The 18,566-nt window shown below is 33.8% G+C and overlaps 1 protein-coding gene across 1 annotated transcript in view; it reads right to left on the bottom strand.

The window, feature by feature from the left end:
* Nucleotides 1-18,566, bottom strand: part of LOC132154454 (piezo-type mechanosensitive ion channel component 2-like) — a 71,379-nt gene that overhangs the window by 46,042 nt on the left and 6,771 nt on the right. The window contains exons 3-7 of the mRNA XM_059563018.1: nt 13,066-13,191; nt 11,941-11,983; nt 9,203-9,359; nt 7,939-8,197; nt 6,808-7,021 (exon numbers count right to left, since the gene is read on the bottom strand). Of these exons, the coding sequence (XP_059419001.1) occupies nt 6,808-7,021; nt 7,939-8,197; nt 9,203-9,359; nt 11,941-11,983; nt 13,066-13,191 (799 nt within the window). The remainder of the gene's footprint in view (nt 1-6,807; nt 7,022-7,938; nt 8,198-9,202; nt 9,360-11,940; nt 11,984-13,065; nt 13,192-18,566) is intronic.

Genomic DNA, 18,566 nt, shown 5'->3' with positions numbered 1-18,566 from the left:
AAAAAATTTTTACATTACTTTTTTTTTTGCATTGTGACAATATTTCCATTATATATTTATTATATTTAATGATATTTCATTCAAATTAGAAAGTACTATTTTTATTACAGCATAATGTTTTTTATTATTATTATGATAAGGAGTATTTATGGGTATTCTCAATTTGCATAACCTTAATGTAATAATGCTAATAAATCTAATATGAGATAGACATTTCTTCACAGCAGTGGCGGCTCCAGAGAATTTTGATTGGGGGGGCAATCGGGGGTCCTGGTCATTTCAAGGGGGGGTCTCATGAAAACCAACAAAAAATACAGTGGACACGGCTAATAACTGCATATTACTGCTACTAAACAACAAAACAACACAGCATATCAACTACTTTGTTTTTAATTAATTAATCAATTGCAGTTTGCAAACAATATGCTCAAACTTTAAAGGGTTGGCACTTTAAATGGTTCGCGTCACCAATACGCATTAATCCACAAATGACTTAAGCTGTTAACTTTTTTAACGTGGCTGACAGTCCCTCTGAACAGGGCCGAGGAGAGACCTTTGGAGGGGCAGGTGCTCAAAGTATAAAAGGGGCACATGGAACAAGGCTTTAAATGGCGCTGTTCAAAATATCAATACAGCAATATATTGTGATGCATTCCTTGCTGATTCACGTATAGATATGGAGGGTTATGTATTGATACAGCAGCAAATGCTTTGATGCAGTTTTGAAAAAAGAAACAATAGAGAAGACAATTTTAAGTTTAAAATAATAATAGCTCTGGGATTAGAAACTGAAATGTCTTAAATTGTCAAACCTGATGGCTTTTTCTTCTCTGTTCTACAGAATAATTAAGAACAGCTGTTATAGTAAAACTATAGAAAACACTTGTGCCTCTACATTTTCCTCTTTCTCACCAGCCTCTGTCTCCTGACTTGCTGTTACCTGCTCTCTTTCTGTCACTTGTGCCTCTACATTTCCCTCTTTTTCTTCCTCTTTCTCCATCTCCTCATTTGATCTATTACTTTCCACTCTCTGTCCATCTAGGAACAAGGCTCAATTTACTATTTCAGCATTAATCTATTATTTTAACCATCACTACTACTCTTGCACCTAATCAATAAGTCCACCTTAAATATTGATACAAAACATAAAAAACTGATACACTGGAATATAGTGATTCATGTTATTATTACTGTTGTAGTTGTTGTTGTCTAAAATCGAACATCTTTGCAATGTAAACAAATGACAGGCTACATTTGTTATTCATATCCTTATACTTTGATGTCAGGTGTATTATGCATTTTTTATTGACATTGATATTTTTACATTTATTTCCAGAGAGATATTATTGAGTTTACAGGCTAAAGTGGTCTTGCTGTTGTAAACACTGTTGCTATTGTAGAAAAAAAAATATTTGCATCACATTTAAAATATAATTATATTTTAATTCATTTCTGAATTGTTTTTATTTTTATAATGATAATTCAGGGATGAAAAAAATCTGAATAAGCCTTACCAGTGTTGTGATAATTATTTTTAAGGCACTCTATGTGTAAATAAATAAGTACTGTAATATAATAATAGTTTAGTCAAATAACATAAAAAAGACCAGACCCTTCGATGCCTGTGAAACTTTTCTCCCTCAAACAGCACGCTAGTGTTACTTCTACACTACAGGCTACACACAGCAATATAAACATTTCGGTTTATGGCTTCAATATTTCATTCGCACTTGTGGGCGGAGCTGAAACACTGCTTTCATCTGATTGGTCGAATCGCTCCACCTTCAGCTCGGTCTTTTCCTTCTTTCAGACCGAATAAGAGTCAGTGCGAGTGCGGCACTGTAATGTCTGAAACCACCACTCACTGTTACATAACATAATATTTGAATCAGATGATGCTGGCCACATAATTCGTGCTGCTGATACCTGCAAATTATTTCTAGGTTTTAGTATTGTATGAATATTGTCCCACTGGTAAAAAACAGTGCAAATGTAAATGTAAATACAGAAATGCATTGCCATTTTACATTTTGCATTGCCATTTTGCATATTACATTCCAAATTGAATATTGCTACCTATATGCTTCCATATCATTCAAGCCTTCGGTTTACCCGCGCTCATAACACTAGCACAGAATCAGTTCAGAATCAATCATGAAAAGAATCAGTTCGGTTCAGACGAGCTGTGAGTCAGTCTGCTTCACACTGAATCACACAAGAGCAGTATCATCAGCTCCTTGGTTCTCGAATTGGACGCGTCCGACAGAAACGATTTCGTTCAGTGTACGAATAAATGTCGAAATAATTATTATTTATTATTATTCTGCGTAGTTTGAAGATAATTTTTTATCATATTTATCCCGGATATATATATATATAATCAGGAAGAGGGTGGGGGGTCAAATGGGGGGTGAAGGCGTTTTTTGGCAGGGTCTTGAGACCCCCCAGGACCCCCCCTGGTGCTGCCGGTGCTTCACAGAAATATTATTCAAATATATATGAAATATAAAATTAGTTCTATATGATCACATTTTTTTTCTTTTACAATTTAAATATTTGGGTTAGTAAGTAGTTGTTTTTTTATTTAAAAATATTGGTATCATGAAATACTGTTTTTTATTTAAAAAAAAAAAAACTTTTATTCAGCATTATAATTTAACAAAAGATTTATATATCATTTTCTCTAAGTGATGTGAATTTTCTATTATTATTATGCTTATTATTATCATTATTATTAATGTATTGTATTTGTATTTTATTTTTGCTTTTGATTTTTTGTGATGAAATATGGGCTGGATATTTCTTCATAGATGTAAATATGTATGAAATGTAAAATTAAATTAAATGCAAAATTATATATATATATTTTTAAGTTTGTGGGCAGGTTGTTTTTTTTTTTTTTTTTTTTTTTTAAGAAATGCCGCTATATGCAGCTATATTTCTTATGCTTGTTAGACTATGGTGTTGTAAGTACAATAATATGCTATTACCTTAATGCATAATTAACACTTAAAAATGTCTTGTTAATCACATCATAAAAAATGATGGATCTAATGTAAAACAATAAATGAGTCATTTCTTTGGCATACAGTATACTGTACATACACAGCATTCGGCTGAAATGCATTAATGATGCTATATTTATTATGCTTTACTTGTTCTGCGTGTAACTCTGTGGTTCGTCTGCAGCTCTTTTGTGGACTGCCCTTTGTCAGAACAAACAAGAACAGCTGGGACACGGAACCTTTTATCTGTACACCGCCTGAACACTATGTGTCTATCAGAGTCCAGACACAGGAAATAGGGCCATGTTTCGCTGCAGGGCATGATGGGTATTCTCATTCTCATTCATTATTTACAGCACACGGCAGGTGCAGATTAATATCCATATGATGACATTAAACATATGACATATTTTATGAGTATTACTGGCACTGTCGTACAAACTTGCATTCAGAGTCCACTAAATTATAGAGCAGATTATTTGCATAAAGCATTCTGTTGATTTATATTAAAAAGACCTAATGTTACTTTGATGGTGCTGGGTTATAAAATATATAAAACATATATATATATATATATGTATATATATATATATATATATACAGTGTTGGGGAGTAACTAGTTACATGTAACGGCGTTACGTAATTTAATTACAAAATTATTGTAACTGTAATTAGTTACAGTTACTAAGAAAAAATGAGTAATTAAATTACAGTTACTTATGAAATTTTTAACGATTACAAAGGGGATTACATTTGAATATTTACACACATCCACATACAGATTTAACTGATTTCTTTCCCAAATTGCACTGACTATTCTGAGACATACCGCCCTAATAATTTCCGGGATGCGGAAATACAGTCTGGTTCGTAGAATCCAGTCATAAAAACGAAATGCCTAACGCGGACGGAATATGCCACATTTTGGATGACTAAATCAAAAGTAGGTCAGTACACGTGAATCAAACATGACATGGACTAGTGTCTGTGAATATAAAGCCCCAAAAATGCAATATATGACTTGCACATTCTGCGTGTCTGTGGAAATCAGGCGCGGACTGGACACCGGGAGAACCGGGACAATTCCCGTAGTCCTGGCAGCCGATTTTGCCCCACTATTTAATATCATTATTGTATAATTGCCTGCCGAATGTACTAAAGCGATCATTTGCGAATCCGCCATTTGATAATTAAATCTCTAATAAGTCATGAAGTGTTAGTTGTGATTCGCGCGCTCTCCGCGCGCCTCCGCCAAACGGTTTGGATCAGAGTAATCAATGCGAGAGAGAGAGAATAGAGTGGACTGTAGAAGCGCACAGCTGGAGCAGAGAAGCAGAACTACTGTTCAGGGTTTCAGGTCAGTTTCATCTGTAAAGATGCTTTTTTGTCTTTGTTTTTTTATTTAATTAATCAAGCAGCAGCACGTTGCTCATCAGTCATCACTCAAAATACTATATAAAGGACATCATTATTATCTGTTGTAATGTTACAGTAGGAATTTAGCTGAAAAAAAAATCCGATTTTTTAAATAGGTTTAGGGGGAGCTACGACAGACAACAACACAACCCTTATGAAAATTAACATTTTAATATTTAACTATAAATCCAGAGAAAATGGTTACAATTGGTTAACTGTGGTAACCAAAAATGTAAAATTATTTTACAAGTGTATTTATTTAAAAATAAATACAAATCCATTTGCAAAAAAAAAAATGTTATTTTACTTTTATATAGGCTAATAAAAGCATGGTTATTTTTTGTAAGGGAAAAACATGACTCGTGTACAGTATTAGGATTTTTCTATAAAGATATTGTAGTATTGTAGAGTATTGTATTGTAAAGTATAGTTTTGTTCAATCTTGAGTATTAAAGTCATGAGAGAGATGGATAACAGGGCAAAATAAAAAGACTGAAGAGAAAAATGGAAGTGAAGGTGCAGTTCAGGAGAGAACTTTTAATTATTTAGCATGTCCCCAAATTAAAGATTTAAACCTTTTTTGTCAGGTCCATACAAAAAATTGTTTTGTCCATGAATTTGTTTGTATGAGTTTGAATTTTCCAGTCTGAATTTTTTTCCCAGTCCGTCCCTCCTGTAAATTAATGGCAAAGACATGGTTTCATTTACTACACATAGGCCTACTGAAGCTCGCAGTGTTTTCAACCTCTGCCGCCTCAATATAGGAGTACACGAGCACATAAACATAATTTCTAGAACTGCTCTGTGTCACTTCATGTGCATTTTACTTATTTTGAGAAAACTATCATCATATACAGAGATACAGCAGTTAAAAAAAACACCAATGTTTCAGGAGTTTATTACACAGAATACGTCACATGCTTATTAGATAACTGTATTTAAGTTGATGTATATGCTTTTATTTATTATTCTTTAATTTTCACAAATTTATAAAAGTAATCAAAAAGTACTCAAAAGTAATTAGTTACTTTACTTTAATAAAGTAATTGAAAAAGTTACACTACTATTACATTTTAAACAAGGTAACTTGTAATCTGTAACCTATTACATTTCCAAAGTAACCTTCCCAACACTGTATATATATATATGTAGGGATGCACGAAATTTGATTTTTGCCAATATCAAATGCTGATACCAATACATTTCCTTTCTCTCTCCTGTGATTATAAGCAAGTTTATTTTTTATTTGCTTTATTTTTAACAAAAACCTACTTTTTATAATTAAATAAACAATAATGAAGTTATTTTATAATTTAAGAATAACTATAAATTGGTCATTGTTTTTTTTTCAGACAGATGCAGTAATAACCTTAACATTTTATTTAAAGATTTAGATGGTCTCAAGCAAAAGAGTCATAAAAAATTCTGAAAAGAATATGAAAAATGTGGTGATGCGTGATATAGAATTTTTGGAGATATCCAATATTTTTCATCTTATTTTGGCCAATATTCGATGCTGATACTGATATATTTTCTTTCTCTCTCCTGTGATTATAAACAAATATTTTTTATTTATTTTTTTGCTTTGTTTTTAAAAACCTACTTGTTATTTTATCATTTGAAAATAATAATAAAAAACAATTCAGACAGAGGATAACCTTTAAATGGTTTAATTGTTTCAAGTAAAATAGTTGTAAAAATTCTAAGTGGATCAAGTACACAAGAATAAATATATTACACAAGAATAAATAAATCTGTAAAATGAATTAATTCACGCGTCACGTTTGTGATTTTTATTAATGTAAGATCTAGCTTCTTACTTTTTAATCAAAACATACTAAATAAATAAAACACCTTACCAGACGGCATTAGGACCCGGGGAAAGCAGTTGTTGTTGCTGCTGCATGCACTAGTAACTGTTTACTCTATCGTGCACCAGATGCATATTCTGTATTTATACATTCTATGGTATGTATATTCCCAAATTAAATGAAGTGATCCAAAACAGTGAATCTTGTTTTTGTTTTTTGTTTAACAAAGTGTGTATTTTTTGTTGCCCTTTGGATGTAGTAACATCTACGCCATGTTTGCACTTTCTTCTGTCACCGGCCATAATTCTAACCTTGAAATCAGGATTAGATGTAAAATAATGTCATACAGTAAATGCCTAAATGAGCTGAGAATGGAAGATAGCTGTAATGTAGCTCAGATTCAGACAGGAATCACGTCACGCAGTTTTTCTGCTGATTACAAATTCATCATATTTTGTGAGAAAGTGTGCCGTGCAGACACTATTATCAGCCCCAAAGTTAATAAGAAACACAAACTGGATTTCATCCTGCAAATATGATGCAGGTCGCTGTTATAGATATTGCTGGTCTCTGACCTGCTGTAGCTGTCGTTGAGGCTGATGGTTTCCTGCAGAAACTGGAACTGGTTGGAATAAAGTATGATGAGATGACCAGCACTGAAGATGGCCATGAGGACACACAGACAGCTGAAGAAGAGCTTGTCAAAGGTCTTGCAGAGCGACCACCACGTGCACAGCCCCAAAAACACAAAGAAGTAGACGGCTGAGCTCAGAGAGGGAAGCGTGACACCTGGAGACCAGAGCATTGACCGATTAGACCTTTAATTGATAATGCTTTTTTTTTTCATATTTAGAATTTTTACATTCATATTTATTTGCATTGAGACATTATTTTCATAATTTATTTTTATATTTCATTATAAATGATTCAATTTATAAAGGACTTTTTTTGAACTATTTAAAAAAAGGACAGACAGGATGATATTTACAGTTTTCACGGTATAAACAATAAATATTTAGGTAGAGAGTGATTATTAATACAAAAAATACAATGCAAGATATTCTTAACGTTACAAAAAATCTACATTTTTTCATGTAATAGAATTTTTATATTTGATTTTAATTTTTGGGATTAATTATGAGCTGTACATTTATTCACAGAAATATGTGTCAATTTCCATGAAATATATAATATAAATTGAATGCAAAATTATCACATTTGCTTTTGCATTACCGTTCTAAAGTTTAGGCTCTGTAAGTGACAGCAGAAACATTCATAACGTAAAAAAGAAAAAAAAAAATCATGGTTTCCACAAAATATTCAACAGTACAACAGTATTCAACATTGATAATAATCAGACATTTTTCTTGAGCAGCAAATCAGCATATTTTCATGATTTCTGAAGATAATGCTGAAAATACAGCTGTGCATCACAGAAATAAATATTTTATAATACATTACAATGGAAAACAGTTATTTTAAATTGTAATGATATTTCACAGTATTACTGTTTTTACTGTGTTTTTGATCAAATGAATGCAGCTTTGGTGAGCAGAAGAGATGGTTCATGGTTAAAGATGCAAATTATAGTTTATGATGGTTATGGTTGTATATATAAAACAGAATCTTTCAAAATCATTCAAATCTTACCGACCCCAATCATTTGAATGCTTGCCTATTTTAAACCATGTATCCCGTATCCGCACCTGTTAATCCCAGGAGAATGGTAACCACCACTTGTCCAGCAGTTGTGATGAGGTTACCGATGATCTCTTTGAGTTTTGCTGCCACTCCTGCTACTCTGCGCAGGATCTTCATCTTTATGCTCTCCTCCTCCTCCTCCTCCTCCTCTTCCTCATCCAGACCTCCTGCCTCCCCGTCCTCTTTCTCTGCTTCATCTTCTGCATCAAAGTCCTCATCAAAGATCATCTCGTCACCGTCTTCCAGCTTCTCGTTATTCTCCTCCTGTGTTTGATCACAGAACATTAGAATCATACACATTTACTGTACCACTTGACCTAAAACACTTGACCAAATGTGAAGAGTACAATGGATAAAAAACAGTTGACAGTATAAAAATAGAAAAAAAAATGCATTGCATCTTTTGAAATGTTAATCAAATTTAATGAACCAATAGTATTAATTAAAATAAACAAACAAAGGTTTTTTCCATGTTTCATGTTTTTATATTTTTCTGTTTACATTTTATTTTAACGTTTTAGTAATTTTGTCGTGTTTTGTCATTTTTATTAGTTGATAATTTAGATTAGTTTAGTATTGTCTGTATAATTTCTATGCATATTATTTCAGGTTTAGTTTGAGTTATTTTAGTACATCAAATGAAACTAAATGAAAATGAGAAATGTTTCTTTCAACTAGCTGAAAGAAAGTAGATTTTAATAAAGAAGGCTTTATTAATGTCTCCTCGTATTAAAGCTCGTCACGCTTTAAGCAAAATGCGATCAACGTGAAAAAAAAAGACGTTTTGTGATTATTTCAGTCTACAAAATAAACATTTAGCAGATGTCCTGGGAACTTCTCTTCATCCTATAACATAGTAAACCTGTTTTATAGGGCTTTCTTTCTTGGAAAACAAAAAGTTGGAAAGTTGGTATTGGGTCGGGGTGGGGTTCACAAAAATGTGATTATGACATTTCACATAATAACGTTCTAGTACAACACTGGTACTGTATCTAATCTGGTACTGCATGCAAACTTTAATTCATCCTAACAAAGACATTAATGTAGACATATAGATTTGTTTCGTGATAATAAATGGCTGACTGTAAATTATACTGTTTACTACATTGCTACTTATGAAATATTAAATACTGATTTGAGTTGAAATTATTTTATTGTGTGAGGAGAATGAAAGCATGGACTGATATGAAAGATATGTAACTATAGCAGAGTAAGAAAACAAGCAGGTGTGTGTTTGAGTAATTCATCAGGCAATGCAGGAACCCTGACCTCCACCTCAAAGTCATAGTTGTCCCGGGCCATTTCTTCACTGGAACGCTTGTGGACCAGCTTTCTGCACAGCAGCCACACGGACAGACTCGCCATGAACATCCCAATATCCGGGAGGAAAACTCGGATACCATTGCCTGCATCTGCACCAATAACACTACAAACACAGACAGCACATCAACACACACCATTAAAGTGCATGATTCAAACATCTTTCTTTAACGTGTTTTGAAAAGCTTTGCAGACGTCCAGTATTCACATGAACCTGTTACAGGTGATCGTGACTATAACAAAGAAAACTAGCGTCGCCAGAATTCCCATTAAACCGCACGCCATCTGTGAGGGTGGAAAACATTTGTGAGAACGCCGGCAGAATTTTCCATCTGTTGTGTGCCGTTTATATGCTTTCACACCCAGGTCAGTAAAATCAGACTTGCACCATATTAAAAGAGTATAAATATTTCTCATAAAACACGTACTGGGTTTTTCTGAAACTCACACAAGTGTGAAATGAAGTCTTGAAGTGCTTAGTTGGAGTCGAGAGGATTTAGTCAAAACAGGTCTGAATGAAGGTGTTTTGTTGATCATTCAGACAATGAAGAGCAGTTATTCATGCTATTATGAAAGGAAACATATGGTGAACACAATAACTGGACATGGATGGATGACTTATGTGCTTATACAAGATATAATGTGCCCTCCGGTCAGACACTATATGTACCACAAGATGAGGAAAGTGAAGTTAGCATGACTCTATGTTTGAGTAAACAGCTGATTTTTAACTGTATCTGAACAAAACGTAACAATAAATCAATAATAAAACATTAAAAAGTCACTATTGCGTTTACTCTATTTAAATGCAGATTGTAAACAAAACTAAACCTTGAGGCATTACTGACTCTTTTGCTATAATGTCTGCCTTAATTTCCGCATTGGTGCATCAGGATTTAAAAATGAAATAAAATTAAAAAAATAATAATAATTATATATATATATATATATTTTTTTATAATTCCAACTGTGAAAATATCATAAAACACAACAGCTTTAAGAGCTTTTTTGCATCATATTAATTTCCATTTTGGTGCATCTGTCTTCAGGATCTCTCCTCCGCTAAATTATGTTCCCTATTTCAGCTCTGAACAATGACTTTCAGACCCCAAACTTCCACATCACAATTATTCCTGCATCAACTCCTTTCGCTCATGTGATTCATTTCTCTCCCATGATTCCCTGCCGGTCGGTGGAGCAGAGGGACACCAGTGGGCCGTTATGTCACGGATAAATGCCTTCGCTCAACTAACAGGTGAATTTGGAGTATAAACAGTTTACAGACGAACTTCCTGCCACTTAAAGTGAATCGAGCCATCCGACCAGCACTGCTTGGAAAAAGGTGCATGTGGAGATTCTTGTACTCAGGAAATCACACTTAATAAAATCACGGTCAGGCCAGAAAAGGCCTTGAAAAATTGGTCTGTCAACAGTGGGTCAGGTTCAACTGGGTTTAGTGTTCATCAGGGGAAGCGACTGGACAACAGACAACTGGCCGCAGTGTAAGTGAAGCATAATGTTATCTGTCTCTGCTTGCTGAAGTACTTCAAACTGAAAACACATCCCTCTTATGTGTCCAAGATATTACACACTTCTAAGTGACTCCAAACATCAGGAAAACCATTACCTTACAGTACTAGAAAACAATACTAGTTGCTAGAATTGAAACAATGCAATACTGTACTACTATTTCAAAGGTTAATATCACTGAATGGTAATATATTTTTTCTAATATTACTTTGACTGATACTGTAGGAGTTATCATTACTTGAAATAATAATAATAATAATAAATTAAAATGCTATTATGTATTATTTATATACTACTACTAATAACATTAAACAACAATTATATATAATATATTAATGGTATTTATTATTATTATTATTTTACTATACTCTTATTTTTTTATGTATTTATGGTTTAATTATATAACCCCTGAGCCCCCCCCCCCCTTATTTTTTGCTATATCTGAATTCAAGGAGGAAAAAAACAAACCTTGGGGAATTATTATCTTTATTTTAAAGCTAATCGAAGAGATTAATCAGTTGAGATGTTCTGAATAGCATACTGTATACTCATAGCGTGTATCTTACTATTCTTGCAGTATTTCGCATGTACTATGAACACAGTATGTACAAAAGTTTAGGGTCAGTAATATTTTTTTGTTGTTGCTTTTAGAATGTTAAAACTGCATTACTGCATTTTTTTATCAAATAAATGCAGTCTTGCAGAGCAGAAGAGTTTTATTTCAAAAACATTAAAAATCTTACTGACTGCACTTTTGAACAGAAAAAAATGAAGCACATATGAATGTCATTATTAATAATGTAGTTTCACATTCTTTTTAAAACAGCATTTAGTGTATAGTATACACTGCACAGTATTTAACAGCTCTCAAAGTTCTGATAGCAACAATTCTTCCTCTTTTCCTCCTCAAAGCTCTCCATAAAAACAATCAATAATCAGGGATGTTTTTGCGGTGCTTGCTGCAGGTTTAGTGTCTTGCTGTTAAGAAGCAGTTGTAAAAAAAGATTTCATGCAGTAAAAACATTTCCAATTAAACACCTTTCATATTCACGATAGCGATATGTGAGTGTTTGATAAACAGGCATGAAATGAAACCTTCATAAAAGGTTTCTAAGGCAGGTTATAGGCTTGTGATTAAAATAAGCGCTTGGACTCACCTCTCGAAACCAATCTGTCGTATTGACTTCTCCCACGCTGAACCTGGTAAATAGAAAAGATAAAGCTTTACTACCAATTGTATAGGATTTTCCAGCACGCTGACTTTAAAAGCACAGGGTGGATCTCTGATAACTATCTGTAACATGGGCTTTCATAAAACAATGACGAGAGCCAAGGTGCTTTGCCAAGAGATGATTAATGTGATGAGATGACAAGTACTCTTTAAAAAGAGCAAGCTGTTCTATTTACAGAGAAGCACCTTTCTTCCTTCACTTGACCTTTGCTCTTTCATTTCATAAAAATATTAAAATAAAAATTATTTGACCTAATTAAAAAATAAATTAAGAAACTAAATAATTAAAATAATTAAATTAAAAAATAATACATAAAAATAACTGATTCCAATGTAGTCATTTTGATATACTTCGATATACATTTTGATTGATATGTTTAAAATAAAATAAAATAAAATAAAATAAATTAAGAACAACTTTTGCCCTGCTTGTAGTTTCATAATTCTGCATACAAAACCTTCCAGTCACCAACATATGATTGTAACAAGGAGTCGGAGGCGTTCGGATCCATGTGCAGCATTTATTAAACAGAATGGTCATACAGGCAGAGATCAGGAATGGCGTCAGGTGTGTCAGGGATAACCAGAATCGTAATCAAAAACAAGCAGGGATCGGGACAGGCAGCAGAGAATTAGAGTCGGAATAAACAGTCCAAAGGTCAAAACACAGGAATAATAAACACAGGGAAAACGCTCAGAAATGTCAGACTGACTAAACAAGACTTCGCCGTGAGTGAGCTGCTTTTATGTGTGTGTGTAAATGAGGTGCAGGTGTGGCAAGGAAATTGGCTGATGAATGAGGTGCAGGTGTGGCAGGGTGATTGTGATGCAGTGACTCATGGGTAATGTAGTTCGGGTGTGGTGCAACAGTATGAGAGGTGCTAGTGTCCAAGTGACATCTGGTGGTTGATGGGTGGAATGGTCCTGAGTGGAGTGCCCTCTACTGAAGCTCATGGGCACTCCATCTAATGATCATGACAATGATATAGCGCGTGCATGAACTTATGACAATCTTGATGAAGCCTTTTTGAAATATGGAAGTATAACTTACAGTTGAAATGAGAATTGATAGAGTTTGCAGCCAGCAAACTGTAGATGGTGATTTGATAGATGATGTGAATGAAGAGGAAGGTCATACTGGAGAAGCATAAAGACATTAGCAATTGCCCCGTGTAACCTGGAAGAGAAAAAGCAACAGGAACTAGCATCAAGGGTCAGTAATGATTCATGTCTGACATGGTAATGAACCACACAACTCATAAGGGATTTCCTGATACAATAATTATGAGTTCAAAGAAAGGCATTACACACATTATTGTGCCAATTATAGTAAAACCTGTATTAAATGTGTTAAATAAAGTCTAAAGTCTTTCCTCCCAGTTGCCCAACGAGAAGCTGCAAGAGTTTACATTGAATTAAATGCCAGATACAGTTTAACCACAATATCAATAATAACCAGAAAAAAAGATTGTATACTGTACATATTGCAGGACTTTTAATTATAAACAACCATGAAATACAGCGGGACTCTTATTTTGAAAAGTCTATGTCACTTCCAGCTGCTCTTTTCAAAATATGAGGCAAATGAAATTCTCTTACAATCATCTAAAAGATATTACAATATAAACACCATAATGTAATCCATAATTCATCAAAATTAGATAAGCAATTGCTAAAGAATAAATGTGCAGTTCCCACTGATAGCAAATGTTTTAAAAACATAAGCCTGCAAAAAAATTGCCATGTTTTGACTTTGAAATATGCATGTGATTTATTTACTTCAATCATTGCCTTCTGAAATTTTACATTAGGCCGTATTGTAATTGCAGTGTTTACATTCCTAAACTTAACACCTTCTCTTATACAATTCAAGACGTTTTATGTTCATAAATTTCAACTGAATTAATATGCAATATTGCAATATTCAAATGCAATATTAATAATAAATGCAATATTCCAAATTGATCACACCAGGGTTTTCTAAAATGTTTTGCAAGTTTAAGCCAAAGAAGCAACAATAAAAGCTCTTTATTTAAGATATAACTAATAAAAAATTACAATATCTACTTGGGTTTGAATGAAGACACATGTGTGCGCATGTTCAATACTTGACTTGTGTTTTTGTGCTTTTTGAGATGACGCTAATGGAGCTTGTGTTGTTAATTTCCCTCAGCACATGCATTCATTGTTGTTCTTCCAAGACGAACAACAGCTAATCGTGAGAGCTTCTTTGTTTTAGCACTCTCAAATAGCAGAACGCCAAGGTCAAATGAAGTATTAAAGTATTATTAGAGTGTTTCTCTCAACCAAAAATCTATATTTTCCAATGTGGTGCAGGCCTGAGCACGGCTGTGCAACCCATCATACTGTATGTAATGCTTTCTAATGGAGATCATTTTAGCCACAAATGAGACATAATCGTAAGAAACCAGATGGTGAGAATCACTGATGCTTACTGCTAGATCTGTCCTCGGCAGGGGATATGGCTTGTCCTGATTTATGCTATAAAACACTGTGTGCAAAACAATTTGAGCTAATTTCCCCTAACAGGAGGAAGGGGCTGTTAATGCGTATAGTTTAGTGAAAACCGCGGGTGCAGATCTCTGCCAAAACATTCATTCACGTCACATATTTTATGCATATCAAATAAAAACCATGCATGAGGAGGACAACGATATGAAAAGCATTAACTGCATCTCCCCTGTCCGCCGTAAACTTTCAATTTACTGTGCAGTTTTTGCCATCTCTGACTGTTTATATGGCCAAAAAATAATGCTTTTAGTGTAAATCTTTATAACAGTATAGCAGATACTTAAATAAAATAAATGAAAATCATTTGTCACTCTATACTGTATCTCCAATAATATTAGATGATATTTAAATGCTTTGTTTTATGATCAATTCATATAATGCAATGCAATCCAATGACGATTGAGAGATGAACAAATAAACGCTTCTCAAAAGCCTGAAGATCATATTTGAGACTCACATCTGAACAGGATTTTATGGTTAATCAAGTAAAGCCAAGCTGTATTAGTCCAGTAAGTATTAATCTGGAAATATTACTAACAATATCAAAGATATTCTTACATTTACTTCAGAGCTGTGAGATTTGCAAACACATGAATTCATCCTCTCTGCCCAAAAGACAGGGATTGTTCTCTCAAAAATGAAAATTACCCCATCATTTACTCACTCTGAAACCATCCTAGGCAGAGCCAGCCCTAGACCTTTGGGGGCCCTAAGCAAAATTCGGTTGGAGGCCCCTTTGACCGTTTTAAGTAAGGCCTAAAGAAAAGCAATGACTACCTTATAACTATACTGTACATATTATATCTACTATGTTATTTTTAAATTTTTTAGTCTATTAAATTATGTTTAAATTATTCTATGTATGCTGTATGTTAATTATCTTTTTTACGCTGCTGGTCCTGAGTAAGTATTTTGTTCTTATGTGGCAACATGTACAGAATGACAATAAAAGACCTTGAGTTCTTGAGTTGAGTTCCATGTTTGATGTTTAAAAGGAAAATTATGATACCACTGAATGAGTGCAGTACAACGAACACACACTGATGAACTTGCTGAATAAGAAGACTGATAAAGTGATTTTCACTGACCTTCAAAGAAACATTTTTAATTGACACCAGAGTTTAAGAGGCACAAACAACAGCCTATATATAATTTAAATGAAATCGAGCAAATAGAATAACATTTAAATAAAATATTATATATAATAATAAATAGAACATTTAAATGTTTGAATTTTTCAAATAAACAAAATGAACAATAACATCTAAAACACCACAATCAAGATTAATAATACCAATAATAAGAATTAGGTAATATTTCAATAGAACTATTAAAATCCATATTTGTGCAGAATGATGTGCTCAAAGCAACATGGAGTCACAGTGTGCAGCGCTGCGCTGCTCAAGTGCGCATTTAAAAGTTCACGCCACAAAGCGAAGAAATGTCGAGCTCACAAATCCTAATGTATATCTGTCCAACAGTTTATTGATCATTTGTTTCTTCACAGTTTTAAATTCCAGTTATTGTGCGTTTGATGCCGATTCATACTCCTTGTGATGTGTGTGATCTAACAGGCAGACGGTAGCGAGTCGTTTAAAAACAACAAACATAAAATACAAATACACAAAATAAAGTCATTTTATGCAAATCCACAGCCTTTTATCTAGAGATCAAGCATTATAATGTAAATATATCATATGATATATTGGAGAGTTTTACCGTGCACGAGACGCGCCCCTTTTTGAATAACGTTTATGAATGGAGAATGATTGACAAGGAAAAACGAGTAAACTTTAATTTAATGATGTAAATAGTAGGCCTGTCGTGATAGTCCATAAATCAATTAATCGCACTATTAAAAAAATGAGCTCGATAATTCGGACGCGATAATTTCTTTTTTCAATTTTTATTTAAGAAATGTAACATGTCACGATGTGTGGTCAGTCTGGAGCGCAGCCTGTGGACAGCCCGTGGCAGACACACCCTTTCCGATGGCAAAGTTGTCCCAGGAATAAAGAATTAACGACTTCACTTGTCTCCATTGAATCCAATGGGGTCGCTGTGTCCATTTCTTTTACTGTCTATGGTGTCAACGCGCCCAGTGAGTTCACACACACACACACACACACACACACACACTTTCTTTCCAAAGCGCTCGGGCAGTTGCGCTCAGGGGCGGATGGCCATCTGGATGAGTGAGTCAATCGCGTGGCCGTGGCCGATATGTTTTGTTTGCATGAGTGTTTTGCCCTCCCTCCCTGTTTAGTTTGGTCTACTCCATTGCGTATCTTGAAACACACCCACTTTAACGTCGTCTATTTTACAGAGAGAGAGAGAGAGAGAGACAGATTTATCCGGTATAGCGAATTTCTCTGAGCAGTAGGCCACTGTATACGTTCACTTAAAACATAACCGACTGTGTTTACGAGAATACTTGCAGAAACAATTATTTTTAGAGTGACTCTAGGGGGCCCTCTGCTGGCTACGGGGCCCTTTGCAATTGCAAGGGTCGCTTAGTGGCTTGGCCGGCTCTGATCCTAGGTGTATGACTTTCTTCTTTCAGATGAATACAATCTGAGTCATTTTAAAACAATGTCCTGGCTCTTCCAAGCTTTATAATGGCAGTGAATGGGGGTCCAGATTTTGAAGCCCAAAAAAGTGCACTCATCCATCATAAGAAGTGCTCCAAACGGGTTCAGGGGGTTAATAAAGGTCATTCTGAAGTGAAGTGAAGCTTTTGTGTAAGAATAATTTTCATATTTACAACTTTATAAACCATAATTTCTAGCTTCCTTCAAGATTATTTGGGGGCATATAGAAATATCAAGATCATAGCTAAAAGCATATGTCAAATTTGCATATGTACTGTACTGTATAAAAGTCACTTCTAAAATAGTGACAGTGCAGTTTTGATATCATCTTTAAACTGAGGTAAAACACTACAATAGAAGGAAAAAAGGATGATTTTGAGATTATGGTTATTATTTTGTCATATGTGACCCTGAAGCACAAAAGCAGTCTTGAGTCTCTTGGTATATTTGTTGCAATAGCCAAAAATACAATGTATGGGTCAAAATTATTAATTTTTCTTTTATGCCAAAAATAATTTGGAAACTAGGAAAGATCATGCTCCATGAAGATATTTTGTAAATTTCCTACTGTAAATATATAAAAACTTAATTTTTGATTAGTAGTATGCATTGCTTTGTACTACATTTGGACAACTTTAAAAGCTATTTTCTCAGTATTTTAATTTTTTTGCACTCTCAGATTCCAGATTTTCAAATAGTTGTATCTCGGCTAAATATTGTCTAATCCTAATAAACCCTACATCAATGAAAAAAATTATGTTATGTTTTGTTGTCCATGGTCGATACAATATAAAGTATTAGGGTCTGTGGGACCCCAAATATACAGAGCTTTATCATTATGGGACAAGTGTCAGATGAAGATGAATCAAGCCAAGATAAATATGACAAATAAATCCCCCTTATCTATATTCCCAGCACATGCAATGGTGTACGCTTTACAGAACCTGACAGAAGACATTGATTCATCCCCGTGAGTTAGATCACATTACAGTAAAATACAGCCAATATCACACAGCTTCAGACATCACAAATAAAACACTTGCCAAAACCAACAACACTTCGAATCCCTCTCCTTTTACTATAACAAACACTTCCAAGCCTAATAAACCTGAGATCCTTGAGAACCATTAGAGAAATCACATAATGGGTCATTTTCTCAGATTCCTATTACTGCATCTTATTCAAGGTATATATATATTTATTATATTTATTATAAAGGGTTTTATAGGTATTATAAAGGGTTTATGCAATGATTATTTTAATCTCACTTAAAGTAAAATATATATATTTTTAATGGTAAAATGATGACACAAAATGATAAAGGTCTATAATTACTCATTTTATGCCCAAAAATTGCATTAAACAAATAATACAAATATTCCATCTTTATGTTTTTATAAATTAATTTGGTGATTCTATATATATATAT

This window comes from Carassius carassius, chromosome 12, assembly GCF_963082965.1.
Source record: "Carassius carassius chromosome 12, fCarCar2.1, whole genome shotgun sequence".
In the NCBI taxonomy this organism is placed as follows: Eukaryota; Metazoa; Chordata; class Actinopteri; order Cypriniformes; family Cyprinidae; genus Carassius; species Carassius carassius.
The sequence above is the reverse complement of the archived record's forward strand: the minus strand, read 5'-3'. Positions and strand labels throughout refer to the sequence as shown.